General features: G+C 45.5%; 1 protein-coding gene across 6 annotated transcripts; it reads left to right on the forward strand.

The window, feature by feature from the left end:
- The first annotated feature begins 637 nt into the window (after positions 1 to 637).
- Positions 638 to 26,491, forward strand: Nde1 (nudE neurodevelopment protein 1). 6 transcript variants are annotated; one of them, XM_027387921.2, is made up of 9 exons: positions 638 to 781; positions 4,845 to 4,968; positions 5,777 to 5,930; positions 10,881 to 11,029; positions 17,197 to 17,333; positions 19,322 to 19,501; positions 21,386 to 21,477; positions 23,527 to 23,672; positions 25,231 to 26,491. In XM_027387921.2, the coding sequence occupies exons 2-9, from the start codon at positions 4,886 to 4,888 to the stop codon at positions 25,322 to 25,324; spliced, it is 1,035 nt and encodes a 344-aa protein (XP_027243722.1). In that variant the 5' UTR covers positions 638 to 781; positions 4,845 to 4,885; the 3' UTR covers positions 25,325 to 26,491. The 6 variants fall into 6 exon arrangements, with proteins under 6 accessions (XP_027243722.1, XP_027243727.1, XP_027243725.1 ...); XM_027387926.2 differs by having other exon boundaries at positions 25,105 to 26,489; XM_027387924.2 differs by lacking the exon at positions 25,231 to 26,491 and adding an exon at positions 24,926 to 25,093.

The raw sequence follows: 26,491 nt of genomic DNA on the forward strand, positions 1-26,491 counted from the left end.
TGTGCCTGAGTGCCTGATCGTTTAACTAATTCATGCATTGTACTTACTATTTACAAAGCTCTACAGAAGCGTTTTACAACTGATTTAGCCATGAGCAAAACCCCATTTTATCCACGAGTAATTAAACGACTGCCCCAATATCACACAGCTAACAAGTGGAAAGGGGTAGAACTCAAAGACAAGCTCTTCTACACTAAATTACGCTGTTTGAGAAGAAATTATTGCTAAAGATTCTATTTGGGGTGTAAAGGTCTGAGAACAAGGGCCCTTGTGCGCTGGGCGAAAGGTTGTTGTTTCCTACGCCAGTTTTGTCTCAGTGCATTCAAGGGTAGTGTAGCATTTCTGGATTTGGGTAGGGAGCTTGCAAGTGCAACCCGAAACCAGCTAATCTAAAGCCCGGGGTTCTCCGACCAACGGCACCTTTGTCTTTTCTGGCGCAAGAACAAGAACGGATGAATGTGAAGGAGAGGAGTGCGGGTGTTCTCCGGTGCGTGGCACCGCGTGCATGGAGCCGCCTGCAGGCCCTCTTGCACACCCGCCTTCCGGGCCACCGGCCCGCGCCTCAGGAACCCCCTCCCGCCCAGCACCACCGGGGCTTGGTTGGCGGCGACGCGCCAGGGCCTAGGAGGAAAAGTTTCCAAACCTCGCTTCTCGGCGCTGATTGGTCGAGACAGACGCGGCAGCCAATGGGAGACGCGGGCTGCGAGGGGTGGCCGGAGCTGGGACCGCGGTCAGGCCCTGTTGGCCCGCGCCTTACCGGGATCGTCGCCGCCCGGGCGGGGTAAGTGAAGCCAGGTTGCGGGCCGGGGGTCCCCATGCCCCGCAGCGCCCAGCGGACGAGTCCCCAGGCCTGACCCCCCACCTTTCCACCTTCCATCGTGAGTTCCGCCGCTCGCCCTGGCCAACTCTGTTCCTCTTCTGCTGACCCTTCCTCAAGCCCGGGTCTTCGCCTGCCCCTTCATCCCGCAGTGGCGGTGTCCCCAACTGCTGCCGCACGGGTACCGGTTTGTGTCCAACTTCCTCCACGGTGCCTCTTGGGTCTCGGCCGCCGAATGTTTCAAGTTTCTCCAACATCAGTTTAGATGGGATAAACCCAGTTCACCTACCTCTTTGAGGTCGAGGGCATCCCGAGTCACCTTGGCTCCGAAGCGACTTTATCTTTCCCTAGTCATCTCGGTTTTGTGCCAGGCTGTGCATCCATCCTCTTGCTTTTTAGCTGGAGCCTTCCTCGATTTCCCCAATAAAGAAGAAGCCTTTTGCAGCAGGGTGGAGGTTTGTGATTTTTCTCTGTCTGCTGGCTGTTTCTGGGTATTGTGTGCTAGGATAACTTCTTAGGGCTGGGGTCGGTGCTTTTGGAGTACATCTGACACAAACTACTCCCCAAACCTGAAGTTATCTGACCATGCACTCCTCCCAACACACTGGTATTCAACCTGTTTTGAGATTTAAGCAATTCCTTTTTACAGCGTTCTATATGAAGTTTTAAATATCTGTGACCAACCAATCCCCTTGAAGTCTCAGGGGCCTCTGGTTTTTATATGTTACCTCTACTTGGTTTGCTAACTTGGTTTATCCTGTGAGGATATTATTTTTGCTTCCAACGTGTGTTCTACTTTAGAATTTGTGAGCCTGGTGAGATTAAATCTCCTTTCCTTCAGAGGGAATTTCCTAGTGTGAGCCTCTACAGCCTGCACTGGGGTGCTTGGTATATAGCCCAACTCTGAGTGGGTATTAAAGAAATGATTGAAAAGAGTTGGAGGGGGCCTAGGCCACTGTAGGAAGATTCCCTGGCACCTTGATCAATAGAATAAAATGACCTTCCAACAACAATTTGATTGATTTGTTTTGATTCCTACTCAAATATAATCCTCACCCCACCCCCAGTAATGGAAAGTGAACTCAGGGCCTTGGGCATTCTAGGCAGGGCTCTCTATTCATGAGCTACATCCTTAGCCTACCAAGTGTAACCCTTTTAAAATTTCAAATGTAACCATATTTTCAACTCAAAAACACAGTTCTCTGTTGAGGTGAGCAGAATAATAGTTCATTCTAGAACCCAATAGGAATGACAGTGGCCCAAGAGCAGAGATTCTGGTTTCCTCAAACACCATGCTTCACTGCTGGTTACATGAGGTCTTACTGGTTACAGAATAAAGAAAATAATAAGTTAAGGTGTTTAACCAAATACAGTGCTAGGGGCTACAGACACAGGTCACAGCAGGGAAAACCCTAGTAGAGTTTGGATTAGTGGAATCTAGAAGTCTTCTCAGAACACATTTTAGGTTTGATACTTACAAGGACCTTAGGTCAGATACTGGGATGGGCAATGAATAGCTTTCAAAGGTACTAGAAATAGCATGAGATAATTGGACTCTGATATGCAACATTTTTTTAAAGATTTTATTTATTTATTTATTTATTATGTATACAACATTCTGCTTCCATGTATATTTGCACACCAGAAGAGGGGGCCAGAGCTCATAACGGATGGTTGCGAGCCACCACGTGGTTGCTGGGAATTGAACTCAGGACCTCTGGAAGAGCAGTCAGTGCTCTTAACCTCTGAGCCATCTCTCCAGCCCGATCTGCAACATTTTTAACTCTACATTATTTTGAAGTTCAGGTATTTGGTTTTTAGAATCGTTAACATAGGTGCGGCCTGCCTGCCTGCCTGCCTGCCTGCCTGCCTGCCTGCCTGCCTGCCTGCCTGCCTCCCTCTCTCCCTCCCTGCCTTAGCTTCTTTTACCAACAAGTCTGTTGTAAAGAAGTGTGTCAGGAGCAAGTACTTAGACTCAGTGCCTGTTCTAGCCCTTCTCTGGCACTTTCCTCCCATCCCTTTGTATCCCTGTTGCAGAGAAGGAAACAGCAGTTACTGTGAGCGCTCTTCTACTGTAGTGCATTTTGTTCTTATTTAACATCATCAGAGTTCTCCCGTTGTTCTCTGCTGGTGCTTTTCCATGTTACAGAATGGTAAGGACATGTCCTTGCATGTCTTAGTACTTAAGGATCCTGAAGACAGAAGCTAGGCTTACTGACTCTTGATGTATTTCACACTTCTGTAAGTGCACGCTGTATTCCCATCATCATCATATTGGTTATGTGTGAATATTTGGCTCCTTCTTTCTCTTCTCTGCCTCCCTTTCAGCTTTTTTGTTTGTTTTGAGACAGGTTTCTCTGTATAGCCAGGCTGGCCTCGAACTCAGAGATCTGCCTGCCTCTTCCTCCCAAGTACTGGTATTAAAGGCGTGCTCACTCTCCACTTGCTTTTTTTTGACCATTTTATACAAGTGTATAATACATTGTGGTCATATGCAGCCCTACACTCTCTTAGATCCCTACCCCTCAAATTCCCATTCCACTTTCATGCCTTGTTTTGGTTTTGGTTTTGCTTTGTGATGCACAGGTTTATCTAGGGCTAGTTGAGTCTCCACCTTTTTTTTTTTTTTTTTTTTTTTTTTTTTTTTTTTGAGACATGGTCTCTCAGTGAATCTGGAGCTCACTGATTGGGCTAGACTGACTAGCCAGCTCTAAGGATCCCCCCCCCCCCCCGTTTCTATCACACAACTGTCCGGCACTGAGGGTGTAGCCTAGCTTTTTACGTGAGTGTTGGTTGGGGGCTGAAACACAGGTCCTCATGTTCATGCTGTGTGGCAGGCACTGTGCCCACTGAGCCATCTCAACCCCCCTCTCCCCCCAGGTCTCACAGTGTTGCCCAGGTTGATTTAAGGTCCCTGACTTGGGCTGCAGCCCTCCTCCTCCTTTCTTGGACTCCCAAGTGGCACCACTGTACCAGACCCCTGTTGCTTTCTAAGGGTCCCTGGGCTCTTCTCCCTTCCTCTGTATTCTGACTTCTTTTTCTACCCAACTTCTTTTTCTGGATCAATGCAAAAGATCCCCATTTTACTCCTTGGCCCTCCTCAGCCAGCCACGCCACCAGGATGAACCCCTGCGTTGAAGAGTCCATCTGCCACTCTCCACACTGTGCCCCAGTGGCATCCAAGCATCTTCCCTGTCTCTCTATCTCTCCTTTTTCTCATTTTTTCCTTCCCTCTTTCCAGCGTCTTTCTCTGTGGCTCAGGTTAGCTTAGGATCTCTCTATTTTCCTGCCTCAGCTTCCCAAGTCTGGGATTACAGGAGTCTACCACTACATACAGTGGGCCAGTAAATTTGTTAATGTGTTTAAAAAGTTGCCTGTGACTTAACCCCTGGCTTTTAATCTGTTCTATTTCCTCAGCTCCCCCACAAGCCTAGCTACTTTTTATCTGTGTATCTAGTGTCCTCCTTTCCCTCGTCCATCAGCTCTCCTATTTTGGTTTTCTTTGAGATAGGGTCCCACACTGTCCTTGAACTTGCCATCTTCTTGCCTTGGCTTCCTGAGTGTTAGGATGCCAGGAGTACAATGCTTTCCCATGCTACTCATGGGTCACCTTCCAGCCTGAATTTTGGACTCCCTGAGCTCACCTAGGGCTTTGTAAAAATTTACAAGTAACTTGCATCTTCCACAAGTCCCCTTGAGAGGAGCAGGAAGAAGGTATCTTATTTGGATCTGAGGTCCTATGCTAGGTACCAAATTCAGGGATCTCTCTCTCTCTCTCTCTCTTTCTCTCTCTCTCTCTCTCTCTCTCTCTCTCTCTCTCTCTCTCTCTCTCTCTCTCTCTCTCTCCCCTGGGCTGTAACTGGAGATAGGATACTTTTTATTTAGTTTTAGTTATTGAGAAAGCATTTTTTTTCCATCTGATCTAACATGAAGTTCAGGGCTTTTAAGTTTAATTTTTTTTTTTTTTTTAATTAAAGACCATCTGTTTACCCAGAAGTTGCTAATGAATTTTAAACTTTTCTCCTAGACACCATGTCACAGGAAGAGTGAGGTCTGGGCCATTTTACCATGGAGGACTTGGGAAAGACTTTTGGATCAGAGGAGGAAGAAGCCAACTATTGGAGAGACCTGGCCATGACCTACAAGCAGAGGTTAGCCTTGCAGTGTCCCTCACTGTTTCCTCCTGGGATGATGGTGGCTGCCTACATGGCAGCCCCGAAGCCAACACTGCTGACCCAGGAAGAAACTAGAATCACCTTGCTCTACAGAGGCCCCTGAGCCTTAGGGAAGGCAGTCTGCCTGTGGCACAGCTGGGAGAGGCAGAGTTGGGATTTGAACCACAAATACTTGAGGTGCCTAACCATCCTCTTACCTCGTTGTATATTCTGGATTGGTCTTTATCTATTCCTAGATGTCAGGTCTTCTGTAGGGGACCTGTGCTATCAAAATAGGCTGGAGAGATGGCTTAAGGTTAAGAGCACTTGTTTCTCTTCAAGAGGATCCAGGGTTAGTTTCCAGCACTCACATGGTGCCTCACAACCATCCTTAACTCCAGTTCCAGGGGATCTGATACCAGGCAAAACACTCATACACATGAAATAAAAATGAAAAAAGGTAGGTTCGTTTTAAAATCTGAAACTGGTATTCCAGTGCACATATCTAAGAGGTGTGTGTGTGTGTGTGTGTGTGTGTGTGTGTGTGTGTGTGTGTGTGTGTGTGTATTTTGGGTTCAGAACTATGTAGTTCAGGCTATCTTTGAATTCTTGAGCTTCTTGCCTCAGCCTCCTGAATGCTAAGATTACAGTTGTGTGCTTCAGTGCCGGTTCTAACAAACTGTCTTCTTGTCCATAAAATTGGAACAATGGTGGCTGAATAAAGTCATGATCCACAGACCCCACTGCAGCACAAATACCCAGCATCATTAATTCTGTGATAAATTTATTTGTAATCCTGCTTCAGGGCAGAGAATACACAGGAAGAACTCCGAGAATTCCAGGAGGGAAGTCGGGAATATGAAGCTGAATTGGAGACTCAGCTACAGCAAATTGAAACCAGGAACCGGGACCTCCTGTCAGAGAATAACCGCCTTCGAATGGAGTTGGAGACTGTGAAGGTGAGGGGCCTAGGGGACATGTGTACAGGCAGGTGTAACGTGAATTTCCTAGCCTGGCAGATCCCGCTGCCCTTCTCTGCCCCAAAGAAACACTGGATGCTATATTAGTATAAAGCTGTTGGCTGGTGACTAGCATTTCTTACTGTCTAGTTCTGACTTAATTATTAACTCATTTCTATCAATCTTAAGTATTTCCACGTGGTCTTGGCTTACCAGGAATGCCGGACCTACATCTCCTTTACCTGCTACATCTCCGCAGAGAAGAGAGGAGAGCAATTTCCTGTTTGTCCCTGCTTATATTCTGATTCTGCCCAGCTACATCACTTCCTGCCTGTCTGTACGGACCTCCATAACTCTATGGTTAGCTAGTGGCAGATTCTGCCCATCTACGTCAAGTAGATGGCATGCAGGTGTTGCATAACTAAAGAAGCAGTCTTGTGGGGTGAAGTGACTGCACGCAGGCCCACTCCCTCCTGCAATCCTGTCAGGTGTGTTTTGCCCCAGTGGGTGGAAATCTTTTTTTTTTTTTTTTTTTTTTAAGATTTTATTTATTTATTATGTATACAACATTCTGCTTCCATGTATATCTGCACACCAGAGAGGGCACCAGATCTCATAGCGGATGGTTGTGAGCCACCATGTGGTTGCTGGGAATTGAACTCAGGACCTCTGGAAGAGCGGTCAGTGCTCTTAACCTCTGAGCCATCTCTCCAGCCCAAATGTTTTTTGTTTTTCTTTTTTTTGTTTTTTTGTTTTTGTTTTTTTGAGACAGGGTTTCTCTGCGTAGCTTTGGAGCCTATCCTGGCACTCTGGAGACCAGGCTGGCCTCGAACTCACAGAGATCCACCTGCCTCTGCCTCCCGAGTGCTGGGATTAAAGGCACGTGCCACCAACGCCCGGCTGTGGGTGGAAATCTTTGGAAAACAATTCTCACACTTGGCCTACAGCCCTTCTTGGTGGTGGTCTGTATTGGTTTCACAAAGGACATGGCAAAGAGAGCTCATCACAGGCTACAGTGTCATTAGAATTACAGATTCTTGAGACTGAGTAGGTAGCCCAGACTCACTATGACCAACCCTGAACTGTAGCTGAGGATGGACTTGAACTCCTGATCCCCTTACATTCACCTCCTCAGTGCTAGGATTAAAGGTGAACACCATCATGCCTGACTTTAGAATGACTGCTTCTTATATATTACAAGGTATAACATGGTATCTCTTAGTGACATGTGGCTATTGAAATGAAAGCTATTGAGGGAAAAATTAATTCTTCTGGTAACACTAGCCACAGTTCAAGTGCTCTGTAGCCACATGTGACTCATGGATTTTACTTCTGGACACAGGGATCACAGAATATCATCTAGAACATTCTGTTGAACCATGGCAGTCATAAGCAGGTTTATTATCTGGGTACTGTAGTTCTATTTGGACCCTTTGTCTGTAGTTTATTTATGTTTTTATTTACCAGTGATCAAACAAAATCTAAAATTTTAAATGGGAAATTCCAGACATAAACAATCTATACGTTTTCAATAACTTAATATGGTGTAATGTTATAATCATTCTATTTTGTAATTATTGTTAACTTTTTTTCTTTTTGAGACAAGGTTTCTCTGTAGCCCTAACTGTCCTGGAACTTGCTCTGTAGACCAGGCTGGCCTTGAGCTCATAGATCTACCTGTCTCTGCCTCCCAAGTACTGGGACTAAAGGGGTGTGCACCACCACCACCTGGCTATTGGTAATTTCTTAGTTTGTATGCTAAGTTTTATCACAGGCAAACGTGGGAATAACAAAACATGTATAGGGTTTGGTGGTGTCTGTAGTTTTGGAGGATGTAGCAGAATGTCTTGGAATGTGTTCTTTCAGACAAGGAGGAGGCACGGTGTTGCTTGAGACTGGACACTGTTGTGAGGGGCCAAACTTTGCACTATAAGATAGTGAGTAGTACTCCTGGCATTCATCTGCCAGAAACAAATAGCACTCTGAACTCCTGAGGTTGGGATAGCCAAAAATACTTCTGGGCTATCGAGATGGCTTAGGTGGTATAGGCGCCTGCCACCAAGCCTGATGCCCTGAGTTTGATTCCTGAGATCCACATAGTGGAGGGAGAAAACTGATGTCTGCAAGTTGTTCTCTGGTCTCTGTATCCACAGGAGTGGGTTCTCTCCTTCTGTCTATCATGTGGGCCCCAAGGTCATCAAGCTTAGCAGCAGTTGCTATCTTACCAGCTCAGTTTCAAGGTTTAAAAATATGTATTTAAGAGGGCTGGAGAGATGGCTCAGAGGTTAAGAGCACAGGCTGCTCTTCCAGTCTTGAGTTCAATTCCCAGCCACCACATGATTCTGACAACCATCTGTAATGAGATCTGGTTCCCTTTTCTATCATGCAGGCATACATGCAGGCAGAACACTGTATATCTTATAAATAAGTTTTATATATATATATATATATATATATATATATATATATATATCATAATGAAGCTTCTCAGAAATATCAGGATTTCTAACTGTCTTTGAGAGATGGAGTCCTGGCTTCTTCACAAGGCCTGCATTGTCCACACCAATGAATAGCTGAGCCCAGCCTGTCCTGGTCACTGTTGGAGTCCTGATTTTTCAGTATATGTCCAAACATTGAGGAGAGGTCCATTGTCAGGGCTAGAAGCTGTGGGGAGGAAGGTTTGTGGCATGGACAAATGTTGGGGGAGCCCTTAAAGGCCTTTCATAGGGTACATACATACCTTCAGTGACTTGAGTAATTATATGCTTCAAGACTTGTCCTGGAGCTTGCAGAAAACCTCTTCATTATACCCTCTGGCCAGAGGCATGAGGCTCAGTAGAGAGACTGAGAGAAGAAATGCTGTGGAGAGAGCCTGCCACCTGTAATTGCCTGTCAGTATCAATCACCTATGGCAGGTGTGTCTTCAGCAGCCTGTGAGGCATCAAACAGCACTGACTGAGGCCTCCATCAGCCTTTCACAATCAGTCCCAGATGGAAGCTCAGTGATGCATCAGTTTTCATGTCCCCAAGTCAAACTATCTGAATCTATGCAGGCAGAGCATCTGGGTCTCCACATCTTCCTGGGATCACAGTCAATGATCTCGTATCCAGTTTCTTTTTGCTTAAGTGCTGTCTGATCCTTGCCAGGAAACCCCAGAAGCCTTAGGGTGTTGAAGGCCCCTCCCTGTTGTCATCTGGCAAATCATTTATTCCTTTTGAGGGCCATCATCCCACCTCTCAGGCATGGGTACCATGACATCTCCTGGCACATCCCATTGTCATAACAGCTTTGTTTCTTGAATCTAGTTAAGAAGAGGAGCTGGCCTTTATGTATTTATCTATTTAAACTTTCTTGATGGCCTGCATGGAAATTACTGAGTGTCCTTGCTTTAATAATACATGCTCTGGTGGCCCTGATCTTGGCTTAGTTGTTTGTTGCAATGCAACCTTGGACCAGGCAAGTAACTGAGTCTTAGTTTCCATATCTCTTGCATGGAATCAGATGAATTAACACATACAAGCCCAAAGGCTGACCCACAGTAGGTACATGTTATCTGTTCCAAATGGGCAGCAGCTAACCAATGAGATGTCATATGGACTGTTCCTTGCTCTTGGAAAGTACTGGCCAGTCAAACTGAGCTTCTCTTCCCTTACACTGCTGGGGAATGTCTTGGATCAAAAAGTTAGGATGGTTGTTACACTAAGTATCTGATTGTTTCCTTTTGTGAGGTACAAGCAACTAATATCATTCCTGCTATTTTGCTGAAGTACAGTGCTCATGTGTGAAGCAGGGCCATATTGAGTTGTAGCTGAGTCCTGGGCGAGTGCATGTGGCTTCCTTTGGCTATGGACACCTTGAATGAAGGTTGTTGGGCACTGAAGGGACCAGGTGAGCGAGGACAGGAAGGCAGGTGCTGAGAGGATTAGCAGGAACATGGTTGGGAAAGTCAGGGCATGCATACTTTGAATGACTGTTACTAACCCCCAGCATCTTCTGTTGTCCTGGCTAGTTTTGTGTCAACTTGATACAAGCTGGTGTCATCTGAAAGGAGGGAACCTTAATTGAGAAAATGTTGCCATAAGTTGTTACTGTAGGGCATTTTTTAAATTAGTGATTGATGGAGAAGGGCCCACCCCATTGTGGGTGGTGCCATCCCTGGGTTGGATCTAGGAGCTATAAAAACACAGACTGAGCAAGCCATGAGGAGCAAGCCAGTAAGTAGCACTCCTCCATGGCCTCTGTATCCGCTTCTCCAGGTTCCTGCCCTGCTTGAGTTCCTGTCTTGACCTCTTTTGATGAACAATGATATGGAAGTGTAGGCCAAATAAACCCTTTCCTCCCCAAGTTGCGTTGGTCATGGTGTTTCATCACAGCAGTAGTAATTCTAGCTAGTACAACTGCTTCTCACCTGAAATTTCATGTCTGTGGAGAGATGTTTACTGAGCCTAGGAGAGGCTGGGAGAGGAGGCCTCGAGCTGCCTCACAGGAGAAGTTAGAAGGGATAACTCAGGAACCTAAAAATGAAGGGAGAGACACTCCTTAAGATATTGGGGTCATGTTGAGGCTGTGCCTCTGTTGGAGACTGAGAATGCTCACCTAGCACGCATGACACCCTGGGTAATTGGAAGCTCTTGCCTGTAGTCCTAGCACTTTGGAGGAGGAGGCAGGAAGATCAGTTCAAGATCGTCCTTTGCTTCTTGGGTACACAGCTGGTGTGAGGCCAGTCTGGGATACATGAGACACTCTCAAGAAAAGAAGATGAGATACTGTTGCTGGTGTGGGAGGAAGGGGAAGAACTTAAATTCAATGCCTAAAGCCATCACATGTATTCCACAGATAGATGGCACCATCTGTGAGTGACGTCCCATATTTCATGTGTTGGTGATGGGATGTGAACGTGGATTGTCAAAATCTTCAGTTGCTGACCTGGCTTCTGTTCTGTCCTGAAGGAAAAGTTTGAAATGCAGCATTCAGAAGGCTACCGGCAGATCTCGGCCTTGGAAGATGATCTGGCTCAGACAAAAGCCATTAAAGATCAACTGCAGAAATACATCCGGGAATTGGAACAAGCCAATGACGACCTGGAGAGAGCCAAACGGTAGGTGGGGCAAGGTTTGTGAGGAAGCAAATACTGAATTGAGTGCGAAGAACTTGGTGCTCATGGGCAAGATGGAACATGCTTGGTGTTCTTCCTGCCTTCCTGAGGATGCGAGTTTCTATCTAGTTTCCTCTTGCTCCAGTTTGAAAGACTACCCTCAGGATCTCTAACAGGGTAGGACTGCTTGTAACAGACTTGTGCTTATCTGAAAATATCTTTGTTTTGCCTCCATTTATGAGGGCATGTGTGGTATGGTGTGGTTACCCATGTGCACCCATGATCATTCATGTGTGTCAGAGGACAACCTGGAATATTCAAGGCCCTAGCCTTTCATCTTAGACTCAGGGTCTCTTTTTTTGTTTTATCCTGTGTATGTCAGCCTAGCTGGTGTGAGCTTTCAGAGAAGTTCCTGCCTTCTGTCTCCACCCACCATCTCGCTGTAGGAGAGTTGAGACTGCAGACACTCCCATTGACAGGTCTGGCTTTTACATGGACTCTGGAGATTAGAACTCAGGTTTTCACATTTGTGAGGCACTCTCGTCCAAGTGTTGACAAGTTTCTGCTGTGCCTACAGATAACTGCTTCTCACGCTTATTGATTTGTTTATCTATTTATCTATCTATCTATCTATTTATTTGAGACAGGGTTTCTCTGTGTAGCCTTGTCTGTCCTGGAACTCACGCTGTAGACCAGGCTGTCCTGGAGCACACAGAGATCCAACTGCCTCTGCCTGCCAAATGCTCAAATTAAAGGTGTGCGCCACCACTACCCTGCTGCTTTACACCTTTGTTATGTTTACTTTTTTATCCTCTTGGTTAGAATATGCCTGTCTAGTTTGGTTTTCTTCAGGTGGATACACACTGTTTATTTAACCTTTTATCATTTCCTCAAGGGTATTGAACTCAGTTCCATTCCATATTAATTTTTCATTTATCCTGGTATCTATTTTTGGATTTATATTTGGTCTAGTCTATAGTTTGTGGTATGTGTCCTGGATAGTTTTATGTCAACTTGACATAAGTTAAAGTTATTTGAGAAGAGGGAACCTCATTTAAGAAAATGGCTATAGGCAGGCAAGCCTGTAGGGCATTTTCTTAATTAGTGATTAATGTGGGAGGGCCCAGTCCATTGTGAGTGGTTCCATCCCTGACCTGTTGGTCCTAGGTCCCATAAGAAAGCAGGTTGAGCAAGCAGTGGGGGAGCCAGTAAATAGCAACCCTCCATGGCCTCTGCATCAGCTCCTGCCCTGCCTGAGTTCCTGCCCCAATTTTCTTAAGTGATGAACAATAAGTGATCTGAAAGTGTAAGCCAAATAAACCCTTCCTCCCCAAGTTGCTTTTGATCATGGTGTTTCATCACAGTAATAATAAATGTAATTTAGACAGTAAGTGAAGCCACATTGTGAAGCGAGCCACTGTCATTTCCACACATATATCTTTGATCAAAAGCAAATCAAATGGTCACACTGAGTAAGAGAATATATTCCACCCACAGTGGGGCTCCAGTGAGGGTGTGGGTGCGGGGGCAGATAAAGAATTGGTACCAATAATGCAGTTTCCATGCCGGAAGATGGTGACAAACCTTTAATCCCCACACTCTGGAGGCAGAGGCAGGAGGCTCTCTATGACTTTGAGACTAGCCTGATTTACACGAGTTCCAGGACAGCCAGAGCTACACAGTGTAGTCGGAGTTTTCCTCTGCCCACAGCCGCTCCCAAATAATCACTCAGAAACTTAATATTGATTATAAATGCTCAGCTGGTAGCTAGGCTTGTTATGAGCAAACTCTTACATTTTATATTAACCCATATTTCTTTTCTACACTCTGCCAGCTGGTGGTACCTATATTAGCATCCTGCTCCCTTTGTGTTTGACTGGCGACCCCTCTGACTCTGCCTTTTCTCTTCCCAGTATTCTCTCTGTGTCAGGCTATCTCACCCACCTAGTCTCTTCCGGCCCAACTTCCTTTACACTGTGAGAATATATGTCGCTATGATTAACTTCATAAGCAAGCTGACTAGTCAATAGCTGAACAGGTTAGGCAGGAGAGCCAAACTGAGAATGCTGGGAAGAAGAGGGATGGAGTCTGGAGTCAGCAGAAGAGAGAAGCAAGATGGGCATGCTGTACTAAGAAAAGGTTCCAAGCCACATGGCAAAGCTGCCATGTGTGTACTGGGAATTGAACACTGGTCTTCTGGAAGAGCAGCGAGTGCTTTTAAACACTGAGCCATCTCTACAGACCCTTTTTTAAAGATTTTAATTGTATCTGTGTATAGATATGTATATGTAGGTGTCAGTGGATGCCAGAGGTGTGGATTCCCCGGATCTGGAGTGCCAGGCATTTGTGAGCCACATGACATGGGTGCTGGAACTGAATGGGGGTCCTCTGCAAGAGCAGTACAGTATGTACTTTTATCTGCTGAGCTATCTCTAGCTCCAGAGGTTTGGTTTGTTTTTAATGGAAATTAAAACAAACGAAAATCAAAACTGTTCAGCACTCTGTCATGAAAGTGGGAGGGGCTCGTGAGACCCCCCACATCTTCCCAAGGATTGACAGATAGTTAATGGTTACAGCTGAGACTTCCTTCAGTAGTGCAGAACTACAGTGTCCATACACCTGGAAGCAACCGCATTGGCTCATTGGGTCACACATGCTAAAGACATAAAAAACGAAGGAAATAACACAGGAGGGGGGTGGGTGACAAAATAGGGTAATGAGTGGTCATGGTAAACATGATCAAAATGATGTTCATGTATGAAAATGTCATAGAATAAAACAAAAGGCATTGTTATCCTCCACCTCAGGTCCCCCATAACAGAGTACTTTGTACTCAGAGTTGGACATCTTGCTTTTTCACTTAACAATGGATGCTGGAGATCTCTGTCTGTGGAGGACATAGAACACCCTTGTTTGTCTACTGAGTGGTTGACACTGGCTGATACTGTGATGACTGACTTGTCCGGCTCATGGGACTGGATGGATGTCTTACTGCCTCCTAGTTCCTTTTCTGACATGTGTCTCTGTAATGAGCAATCTCCTCTGATGTGCACCTATGCAATGGGGTCCCATAAGTGGAATGGCCCTGCCTGATGACACACATCTGTCAATTTATATTCCCAGTGGCTCTGTACCAAGTCCTTGTTTTCCAATTTGCCTCTTTAACACGGTGTTTTTTAGACTTAGGGTTTCTGCCAATCAAATAGATGAGAAATGGGTTCACCTCAGCTTTGAATTCTAAAAGACCTGTAGCTATGGTATTCGTTTTCTATGAGCTACATTTTCACCCACCATCCCTCTCTCCCTCTCTCCCTCCCTCCCTCCCAAATCTGTATTTGGAATCAAATTGAGAGTTATCTGCATACTGGACAAGGGCTCTATCACCGAGCTAGGTCTCTCACACTGGTTTACACTTTTTTTGTTTTGTTTTTTGAAACAGGGTTTCTCTGTGTCATGCTTTACACATTTTGAAGCTGGAGTTTGGGGGAGAGTGAAAGGGGGTCTTCTAAAAGTTTAGACAGGGTTTCATGTAGCCTAGACTGGCCTCGTACTCACTCTGTCGCCAAGGATCCCTTTACTCCTGACCCTTCTGCCTCTACCTCCTAAGTGTTAGAATTAAAAATGTGTCACCCTACCTGGTATATTGAAACTGGATTTGTGTGGGTATATTCATTGTTTCATCTTAGTCTGTGACATGACCGCAAAGTATCTGGAGGTTTTTTTGATTTTGTGTAATGTGTGCTTTAGTTAGTGTGCTTGGGTTGACTTTTGTGTATTCGTAACAGTCAGTTAGGAGGGCCTTTTGTTATCCAGTCTTTTGAAACACTTGACTTGTGCCAGGCATGGTAGCACACACCTTTGATCCCAGGACTGCGGAGGCAGAGGAAGGCAAACAAACGAACAAACAAACAAATAAATAAATAAAAAAGGTACTTGGCTTATGTTTTGATTGGTTGTTTTTCTAGTTTGGGAGGGGGCAGGGGAATGAGACAGTGTTTCTTTATTTACTCCATGCTAGCCTTGAATTTGTAATCTTTTTATGTTATCCTCCCAAGTGTTAGGATTACAAGGATATATAGTTACACCTGGCCTACTGTTTATATTTGAGACTCTAGGGAAGTGTGAGTTTTCTACCTGTAATGATTCTTCACTAATAGTCTTTCAAGTCTGTCTCCTCTTGTGTCTGTTGTAGCCCACCCACCCCACCCCCACCACTAATACCAATTGATATTTTTCTTAAGGTAGTAATAATTTAACATTAGCTTATTGAAGAATCTTTTTTCTTTTCATTTTTTATGTATGTGCAGTGTACATGTGTGTATATGCATGTTTTCATGTGTGTATATATGCATGTGAGGTCTGAGGTTGATGTTGGGACTCCTCATTGCTCTTACACCTTATTCATTGAAGCAGGGGTCTCTCAGTCAAACCCTGAGCACACCTAAATGGTTGATTGGTCTAGTCAGCTTGCGCTGAGATTCTTTGTCTCCACATTCCCATACAGAAGCTACAAGCAGACCACCATGCCCACCGGTATTTACATGGCTTCTTGGGATCCCAACTCTGTCTTTGTACTTGTAGCAGTTTCTTTAACCATTGTACCATCTCCCCAGCCCAGAGGACCAGTTTCTTTACCGCTTGGGCCTCCTGAGTCCTGAGCACGCATCTGTTTTGCCAGAAGCATCCATGTCCCTCTATCTAGAAATTCCTAGATGTTTGATTTTCTTCATTGTCATGTCAGGGATATTGGACATGGAACAGATCCTAATGTTAGTCTCCTGAATGTTTTCATTTTGTTGTTACTAAGTAGGGGCCTTAGGTAACTTTATCCCATCTGCTTTCTTCTAAGACCCTTTGAGAACAGGTGCTAACATGATGTAAATAGGAGTGTTGAACAAGCTAACAAATTGAGCCCTCCCCTGCAGTTGCAGGAACAAGACCCCAGGGAGCTTACAGGGAGGAATATTGTGTTAATTGTAGACTCCAGACCTGCTTCCTAGATGCCTTCTGGGGCAAACACAGGGCCTCTACTTAAAAGTGCCACCATGAACATATCTGTATGAAAAGCCTGTGGTTTACTGCTTGGACCACTTTATTCCTGCCTCATGTCACACAGATGCCCTTACTACCCCTGATTTCTGTATGAGGAATCAGATTCGGAGAAAGTAGCTGGGTTAGACAGAGTTACACTAAATGGACTCTTTATTATTATTATTTTGAAGCTACAGCCCTTGGTGCCTTTACCACAATTTACTACTGTGTTCTAGTGAAATACCTACCCTGTTCACACAGGAGTGACTTTTGGAGGGCAGCTGGATGGAGGGTTGAGTGCCCAGAGCTTTTGAAACTTCAGTTTTTTATCATCACATGTGTGTGCATGGGGAGGGAATCCCCCTGCCATGTTTTTAAGAGGGTCTGTAGGTGAACCTGGAGCACCCTATCTGGCTAGGCTGGCCAGGCAGCCAGAAAACCATCTAAACTGGCATAATAGGCTCACGTCACGCTGTGTACCCAGCTTTTTATGTGGATGTTGGGGTTCTTAGCTCAGGTAGGCACTTGAGCACTTAGTGACAGCCATGTCTGCAGCATCACTTTCTTAACTTTAAAGTCACTAAGAGATGAATGCTGGTCTCTTCTCTCTCTCTCTCTCTCTCTCTCTCTCTGTGTGTGTGTGTGTGTGTGTGTGTGTGTGGTTGTGTGTTGTGTGTGTGTGCGCGCGCGCGCGTGTGTGTGTGTGTGTGTGTGTGTGTGTGCGCGCGCGTGTGTGTGTGGGGTGTATATGTGTATGTCTGTATGTGTGATGTGTGTGTATGTATGTGTGTGTGTTGGACTATTCTGAATGCTAATTAGCATTCCTAGACAAGCTGGAGCTGGTTGCCATCAATGATGGGACAGAGCATGTGGTCCTGATGGGCAAGGCCTTAGGTCATCACTAAGTGCTATATGGAAATCGCCAGACTTGACCCCAAACACAACCTGGCGCATATTCTCAGCTCAGATGATGCCATTTTGTGTGTGAAGATCCTGAGGTCCAGGAAGCTAACAGACTTCACAAAGCCTGTGGTATTTAGGATAGCCCAGGCACATCTGCTGTCACATCTTCCAGGTCCCCAGGCACCAACAGATGCTGCCATTGCTATCTTGGATAACTTTGTGTTTCTTCTACCCAGAGCCACAATCATGTCCCTGGAAGACTTTGAGCAGCGCTTGAATCAAGCAATTGAAAGAAATGCCTTCCTGGAGAGTGAGCTGGATGAAAAGGAAAATCTTCTAGAATCTGTGCAGAGGTTGAAGGATGAAGCAAGAGGTCAGAGGCTTCCCCTGTATTTCCCTGTGTGGCACCTCTCTACCCAAGACAACATTATTCTTGGCCTTGTCTAGCACTGCCTTCCCAGGGAGTCTGGAGCTGTTTGGTATATGAGCAGGCCTCACAGAGCTGAGGGACAGCTCTTTGTGGACACTTGCCAGGATGGGTGCCCAAATTATCCAAGGCTGTCAGTGATCACTGGGATGGCTGTCAGACACCTCCTGTCTGAAGGAAAAGCCTTGGGGTGGACAGATTCAGCTCTGTTCATGGGTTTGTCCTCCTCGGTTCAGGAATGACTCTTCAGAGAATGATTCCACACATACCAGGCAGGCTTGAGACCCGGCAGAAGCACAAAGGTTTCTTGGGGATAAAAATGCCATTGTGTTGTTGGCCAACTTCTCCTCTTGGTCCAGGCATGAAGATGTTAGAATGATGAGACCTTCATTGGTGAGCCATCCAAGCTGAGTGCTCAAGAGAGTTTGTTCCAAGTCCTAATTGTTTATTTTTATTTTTCAAGACAGGGTTTCTCTGTGTAGTCCTGGCTGTCCTGGAGCTCACTTTGTAGACCAGGCTGGCCTGGAACTCACAGAAGTCTGCCTGCCTCTGGCTCCTACATATTGGTATTAAAGGTGTGCCGTCATGCACGTCCCTTTATTCTTTTTTCTTTCTTTTTTTTATGACAATTTAATTTCCAATGATGTAGTCACTAGATAGGGTTTTAAGAGCAACAGTCAAGTTTAAGTAGTTTTAGATTTCAGAACATGTTGGATCCCATTAGGAGTACTCACTGGAGCTGGGCTCGGTGGTGCAAACCTGTAATCCCTGTACTTTGGAGGAGGATCATACTTGGCTTCAGAGCAAGTTCAAGGCCAGCTTGGCCTACAGAGACCCTGTCTGAAAAAACAAAACAAAACAAAAAAAACTTTGGATGGGAGAAATTCTCAACTGATTGATAAAGTCAATCAAAATTTAAAAAATTAAAATTAAAAAATTAAAAAACTCTGAAATCTGGAGCACATCTGGTCCAAAACATTTTAGATAAGAGCTATTGGCCTCTTCAACCTGTAGCCATCAGTAATGAAGATGCCAATAAATCATAGGAATTTGTTTTGTGGAATGTTAAACAGTTATTAAAATGAGTGGGCTTTGGTAGACATGTCATGGGGCAGATGGGCCAGGCCCTTCATGGAAGGGGAAAGATACAAGTGGCACATCTACCTGCTAATGTTTCCTAAAATCATTTGTATCATGCTCAGTGGGAGCCTCTAGCACATGTGAACAGTATACAGAGGAAGTCTGGAAAGGCCAAGTGGCGGTAGACACTTGGTGACTGGGAGGATCTTTTTGCTGGATACTTAGCAAAAAGGCAGTCATCTGCTGAGCCTTTGCCTTACTGATCTACAGGTCTACCCAACTTTCTGAATTGCTTTTCCTTCTCCCCTCTGTCTCTTTCCAGTACTGACCAAAGCCTGGCACTTTGGGCTTTCTTACTCCCTCTGAAGGTTTCCTCACTCCCTTGCCATTGCTGAGTGCATTAGCCTAACTCAAAGATGTGGCTTCCTCTCTTCCTTTTCTCTATACTTCCATCTGGTAGCTGCTGAGATTTCAAGCTTGCCTGCTTGGGTTTCTCTTTTAAACTCTAATAAAATTGTCCTCAAATTTCAAAAAGAAAAGAAAAAAAAATAACATGCAGAAAAAAACAAGACTTGGAAAAGGACCTGGGGGTGGGAGTTCACTTGGGATTCTGTCTATACCACAATGTGAAGTCTTTTTAGCCATTCACATTGTGAAGCATGTACCATAGTTTTACATTCTTCTGTATTTCATTCAGAAGGAAAGTGCGTTGTTTTTTCACAACTGTTAGGAGGGCATGTTGGTGTCCCTCCAGTCAGAGTTTCCAGTCTGATTTCTAGGTCGTAGTCCTCTTGTTTTGGTCCTGTCCTCACCCAAAAGTAAGGCCTCACATTCTGGATCCTTTCCCTGCACAGATCTTCGGCAGGAATTGGCTGTGCAGCAGAAGCAAGACAAGCCCCGGACACCCATGCCAGGCTCCGTAGAAACTGAAAGGACAGACATGGCTGTGCAAGCCACAGGCTCTGTGCCATCCACTCCCACAGCTCACCGAGGACCCAGCTCTGGTTTGAACACACCAGGAATATTCAGACGTGGTGAGGAAATGGGCCAGAGGGAGATTTTTTTTTTTTTTTTTTTTTTTTGATTCAAGGAGTTTGCTCTTAGGCCAGATGTTGTGGTGAATGCCTTTAACCCCAGTACTTAAGAGGCAGAAGAAGGTAGAGCTTGGAGTTCAAGGCCAGTCTACATAGTGAGTTTTAGGATAGCCAGGGCTTTGTAGAGAGAGAAACTCTGCCTCAAAAATGAATGGATGAATGAATTAATGAGTGAGTGAGTGAATGAAAAATTTGCTCTGGCAAGAACCTCGTGTGGGTCCTGGATAAGATGGTTCATGTCTGGCTCAAGTTAGAGAGTCATGTGGGGACGATGGTGGGGCAGGCTGAGTGAGGCATGGCACATCAGATCTATCTAGAAGAGCGTCAACTCTTGCCTCATGCTACAGAAGGTGTGGATCTATCCTAGCAGACCTCTCCTTGTACCCTCAGAGGCTAGAAATCCAAATGTCTAAATACTACACACAAGTAACAGTCAAAAGCACCATGAGTTGGGCATGATGGCACCTATCTGTAATCCCTGTGTTCTGGAGGCAGAGGCTGTAGTATTGAGAGTTCAAGACTAGCCTGGTCTATATAGTGAGTGCCTGTCTCATAAATAAGTAAATATTTATGAGGGGAAGAGGAAATGGGTCCAATGTAATTGGTGTGGTTAAATTGAACATTTTGAGTTCTGTCTCCAGCGTTTTGACTGATTCACCTGATGAGTCAGGCCCCTGAATGCAATAGACAATTATCAAATGCTTGTTGTATGCTAGACAGTCTTTACAAAACTTCATAGTAGGTAGGACCTCACAGAGCTCTGTCACAACCTGCCCTGCAGGTGGTAGTCCTATGTCCCTGAAGTCACCTAACCAAGCTGGCTGGTTCCAGAGCATAAGCATTAGCTCAGTGTAAGCCTTGCTTGCTGTGTGGTTTTGGGGTCTCAGCCCAGAGCAGTTTCCTGTGTTTCAGGGTTCACATGACTCAGTTGGTGTCTTAGTCGCTGTTGCTGTGAAGGTACCATGACTCAGGCAACTCATAAAAGAAAGCACTTAACTGCAGGCTGGCTTACAGTTTCAGAGGTTTAGTCCATTATCATTATGGCAGGGACCATGGTGGCAGGCAGGCAGGTACTTCCTGATCCACAAGTAGACATACTGGGCCTAGAATGGGCTTTTGAAACTTCAAAGCCAACCCCCAGTAACACTACCTCCAACAGGACAACACCTACTTCAACAAGGCCACACCTCCTAATCCTTGTAATCTTTCAAACAGTTTCACCCCCTGGTAACTGAGCATTCAAATATATGAGCCTATTAGGGCCATTCTTTAATCAAACCACCACATGGGGAAACAAGTTAGTGGTACCAGCTGTGTTGGGGGAGGAGCTTATAACAAGTTTATATTTACTTAAGGGGGTTGCCGTGGTGTGCTGGTGGTTAGGCCATCAAAGGCTGTGAGTGCTGCTGTTTGATGTGGGTTGCTCAGCTGGCTATGATGATGCGTGGCTACAACCTTAATGCCCAGACTGACAGGAGGGACGCCGCCTCCCTTCCCAGATTGTGACTTTGTTTTCACCATGCGTATATCTATACTGGTCATTGTTAATATTAATGAGCTATGTGGAATTCTTAGATGTGCCTTGGCTTGGTTTAAAAAGATTAACCTGTAAAAAAATAGATGTTTAAGACAATCTTACCAAGAACTCAAAAATAGACTGGTGGACTCTTGGTATGTTGCTCAGTTAACTCCTTAATGAAATAAGATGGTGACCAGAATCAAAGTGAAGGTGTCACTTCCGTCCCCATCCCCACAGTCTGAGTTTGGTGACAGTGGGACACAGACTGTAGGATACTGTGTGACCCATGCTTCTTGCACACCCAGGTCTGGACAGCTCTAATAGTGGAACACCACTCACACCTGCAGCCCGGATATCAGCCCTAAACATCGTTGGGGACCTGCTTCGGAAAGTTGGGGTAAGCGCTGACCTCTGCAGGGTTTTGTCTGAAGGTGATTCTAGACAGGGCCTCTTTGCACAGAGATCTGAGTTTTAGATGAGGCTAGGCCTTCTATGCCTTTGAGCATCTTAACTCATGAGGTGGGAGTTTCATTGCAGAGGGGTCGGGTGCTCGAAATCCAGGTCTGCTTTTCCTTCTCAGACATCTTCCATCTTTCCTCCCAAGGGATTGGGGATAATAAGGTGGTGTCTATGCTTGTGTCCCTTTTTCCCTTCCTTCCTTCCTTCCTTCCTTCCTTCCTCTGTCCTTCCTCCCTCTCTTCCCTCCCTTTCATCCTTCCTTCCTAAGATTGAGTCTCATTTTGTATCTCAGCCGCACACTCCTCCTGCCTCACAGTCCCAAAATCTAAGATTATGGCTGTGGGCTACAATGCTCAGCTGTAGATTGTTTCTTAGTTTGAAGAAAAAAAAATCCAAGGACCATTTTAAAATGGATTAGTCCTCTTTCCTCCCCCCTCTCAGTCTGTCTATAGAACATCTCAAGAAGAGAGAGCAATATTTTTAGGTTTGTTTCCTCCGAGTTCAAAGCCTTGCTTTGGCCCTCTGTGCAGGCTTAATGAAATAAACAAGTGAATGGTTCCAGAAGACGATTACTATTGTTGGTATTTGGTGAGGGTAGTTCTTTTTTGGTTTTTGTTTTGACACAGGATCTTGCTATGTCACCTTGGCTGGCCTAGAACTTACAGAAATTCTCCTGCTTCAGCCCCTTGAGTGCTGGGATTACAGGTGTGCATCACCATGCCTAGCTCATATTTCACTAGGTGGAGTTAATGATTTTTCTGGGAAGTTTCTGGATATTTTAGGTGGGTAGTTTTAGTCCTTGTAGATGTACTGGGTTCTACTGAGGACCCCTCGGAATCTTGGGAACACAATTTAGGTTGTTCTCTCTCCCCTGGCTCCCATCTCTGTTTTTTTGACAAGGGATCTGGAATCTGGTTTTGCTGGACTCACACAGATCTGCCTGCCCCTGCCTTCTGAGGGCTGGGGTCAAAGCTATCATGCCTAGTGGCTCTCATACTTTTGCGTCCCTGTCTTTTTTGTTTCCTTGAAGGCTGAGGGAGGGTGTAATAGGAAGAGGGTCAAATGGCCCAGAGTGGCCTCAAGTTTGCTGTGTAACTGAAGATAACTTTTAACTTCTGAACTTCCTGTCTCTTCTACCTCCTGAGTTTTGGGGTTACAGGTATGCCATACCTGTTGTGCCCAAGTCACAAGGATCCCCTAAGAGACCAGGGAGACAGACCAATAATGCAAACGCACAAGGTTTATTAATTGTTCTATCCTACTGTGGGAGGGACCCCTTCTAGCAAGCTGATGCAGCAGCCTCCCAGAGCGGGTGAAGTTCCCTGTCTATTGCTAGGTTTTAAAGACAAAAGTTACAGGATTACGTCAGTAGGTACGGGTAGGTTTCTGATTGGCTGACATTTGGGAAACAATCAAGAAAGTTTTCAAAGTCATGTTTTTGGCATGAAATACCTGTGTACCAGGTATTCTCATTGGTCAGTGCTGAGAGGGAACATTCTGTGGTTTCTATGGCTTTGTCTTATTACTTGCAGGTGGCCTGTTGTACACAGATACCAGTTGCTTTCAGAACTGTATCCTGGAGACAATAGGGGAGGTTTTGTTCTCCCCTGGAGTTTCTTTTGTGACCAAACAGTTCCCAGGAACCAAGTACCTAGGAGGCTGGGGGGATCTGGAGTTTCTTTGTGTTCAGTTTTGGTCCTAGGCTCCTAGAGGCCAGAGGATCTGGAGTTTCCTTGGGTCGGAGGTCTATATGTCTTTTCTGTAGCCTGTCATGGCTGCTAAAGCAGGGGCTGAGTGAGGGTCTGGTCCCTTCATTCCTAGAAGTGAATCCTTTGAGTTTATTTTACCCCTTTCAATACCTAGTTTATGAATTGCGGGGGATCAGATCGTGGGCTTCATAAATACTTGGCAAGCACTCCCTCCTCAAGCTAGATATTCTCCAGTCCCTTGTCTATACCTCAACTGATGAAAGTACGTTTCTTCCCAGGCCCTGGAGTCCAAACTAGCATCATGCAGGAACTTCGTGTATGATCAGTCCCCAAGCCGGACAAGTGGGCCAGCCTCAGGGCGAGGAACCAAAAACAGAGATGGTGGTGACAGACGGCCAAGCGGCACCAGTGTGGGTGATAAGGGGTCAGTACCTTTGATAAACTCTGTTGGGAGGCATTAGGCTGCCCCATATCAGACACTAGCCTCAACCCCCTCCTTGTCTCTAGTTTTAAGGCTGTAGGATTATTGCAGCAAACCTTAGCTTCTACTTCCTTTTTGTGAGAACTTCCTCTGTAGCCCAGGCTGGCCTTGAATAAACCCTTTGCTTGCAGCCAACTTAGATATCTATTTTGGGCAGGCAAACAAGGAGAGAGCGGAAGTCCTATCCAGATCCCTTGCTGGGGAGTTGCACTTCCCCCAGAACATTTTGTGAGTTGGGATACAATATATACTTGTGTATGTGGAGGCCAAAGGTCAACTTTAAGTGGTGCCCCTCAAGTGATGTTCACCTTGATTTTTGAGGCAAAGTCTAATTGGCATGGAACTCAAGTAGGCTAAGCCCCAGGGATCCCCCTGCCTCTGCTTCCTCAGTGCTGAGATCAAAAGCATGAGCCAGCATGTTTGGCTTTTTACATGGGCATTGGCAATGAAACTCAGGGCTTGATGCTGCAAGGCAAGCACTTTTACCAACTGAGCTATCACCCAGCCCTTGTTTTTAAATCTGTAAACCTTCAAGAAACTAAGGTACTGAATCAGTCCAGCCAGACCAGATCCCTGAAAACTGCCACAGGAATGGGAAACAGCACTGATGCTAATGCTGCTTTTATTTTCTCACCCATAGAGCCCATAGCTGCCTCTAGATCTAGGAATTCACCAAAAGAAGCCTGCACTGCCCTGGGCCCAAGGCCATGTCAGTCTGACAGCTGTAAGGCAGGCACTGGAAGGAAGTGAATTGATAAACAGTGCACACTTAGCTTCTGGACCTTTAACACATATTTTTAAGTGTATTTATTTATTTTCAAGACCAGGCCTCACTGTGTAGTCTTGGCTGGCCTGGGGCTTGAAGGGGACTGTGCAGACCAAAGAGCTGCCTGCTGTGCACCCTGTGTGCTAGGATTAAATGCATACATACCACCATGCCCAGTCAAAATTTTTTATTTAAAGTAGATTTTTAAAAATTATAGTTATTGTGTGTGTAGTACCCACATATACACAGTGTGTTTTCTATAGTTCATGTGTGAAGGTCAGGGGACAGCTTGCAAAAACGTCAGTTTTTTCTACTGAGTGGGTTCCAGGGTTGAACTTAAATTTTTTTTTAGGCTAAGCAACAAACATCTTTACCTGTTGAATCATCTCTTCAACTTTAATTTTTTTTTTCTTTTTTTGCTAAATTCAAGGAGCTGGAAATGTTGCTCAGTAGACATAAGCCTCTGGGTTCAACTCTAAGCACTCCCTACTGTAAATGAAGTGATCAAGAAGTGAACACTTTTGTAGGGTCTTCTGAGATTGGGGGCTTTTTCTGCAGCCTTTGAAACCAGGGGACCAGATAGCCAGTATCCTTTTCTTCATTTCACAGGAGAGAAAATTGAGACCCTGTGAGACTTGTTCCCGCTCTTGACATTTACTCTTAGAACCCCTGGGGCCCTGTGTAGCATCTGGGAAACTGCTCTCATCCAATAAATATGGTTTGCTCTGTCTGAAGGTCAGGAAAACGCTTGGAGTTTGGGAAGCCAGCCTCACAGCTCTCGTCACCAGCGCTGCCGTCCACTCAGGGTGTGGTCAAGCTTTTGCTTTAGGACGCTTGGGAACTGTGCCCTCACCTCTCTTACCCCTTTTGTATTCAGCTTTTGGTTGTTTTATTTTCAAGTTAGTTTGAGAAATAAGAGCCAGCATCACCACCATCCACTTGGTGCTGTGCAGCCCAAGGTGATGGGCTGTTGGCCCAGTTCCTGGCAGTGTGTGTCATAGAAATGAGCTGGTTGTCGCCCCCTCCCCTACCCTGCAGGCTGCTGATGGGGCCACACTGTCATTTAAACCTAGAGTTTTAATGGTCTCCAGAGGTGTTTTGAATATGCATGATCTTCAGGGGGAACTAGAGCCCAGCTCAAGAGTTCTCCTCTGCAGCCTATTTCCAGCTGAAGCTCTCTTCTGGAACATTCTCCCAGTGCTTTTACAACATGGTTAAACTGTGTCTAGGACTGGGAGATTACAAAGGCATTTTTTGATTACACAGCATTTCTCTGTGTAATCCTGGCTGACCTGGAACTTGCTATGTAGACCACACTGGCCTTGAACTCATGGAGATCTGCCTGCCTGCCTGCCTGCTGGGATTAAAGGCGTGTGCCACCATCACCCAGCTCTTTGGCACTCTTAATCTGCCTCATGAAGGGTTTTAGAGATGGGTCTGACTCTTAGGTCGTGGGAGATTATCCTCTGTAGATAAACCCAGCTTTCTATCTTTTCTGAGTCCCTTTCCCTGATGTAGAGGTGACATCTGCATCATGACCCTGGACAACTTGGAGTTGGACTGGCCCTTTGTTAATGCCATACCTAAGAACAAGACTTCATCCAGACACTGTAGAATAACATTGGATTGAGATCTCTGGCTCCCTTGGGATGCAAGGAAATCAGCACAGGAACTGTAACCCCAGACTCACGTCTGTCTGTCTGTCTGTCTTTCTGTCTGTCTGTCTGTCTGTCTGTCTGTCTGGGGTGAAGCACTGCCTTACACTTCGGTCTACAGAGAGAAGCGCACACTAATTCCAGAGCTGCTAACTTATTTTCTAGTACATGGGGCAACGCTGGCCATGAATTGGGCCTGGGATTTTCTGAGTGCTGCCAGCATTCGCAAGGTGGCTTAAGCTGTGTGACTATTTGTTCCCCTCAGACATTCTAACCTGGGAAAAAATAGACTTTATTTTTTATATTAATAACAATAATAAAATGGAAAGAAATGCCTGCTC

Source organism: Cricetulus griseus (assembly GCF_003668045.3).
Source record: "Cricetulus griseus strain 17A/GY chromosome 1 unlocalized genomic scaffold, alternate assembly CriGri-PICRH-1.0 chr1_1, whole genome shotgun sequence".
In the NCBI taxonomy this organism is placed as follows: Eukaryota; Metazoa; Chordata; class Mammalia; order Rodentia; family Cricetidae; genus Cricetulus; species Cricetulus griseus.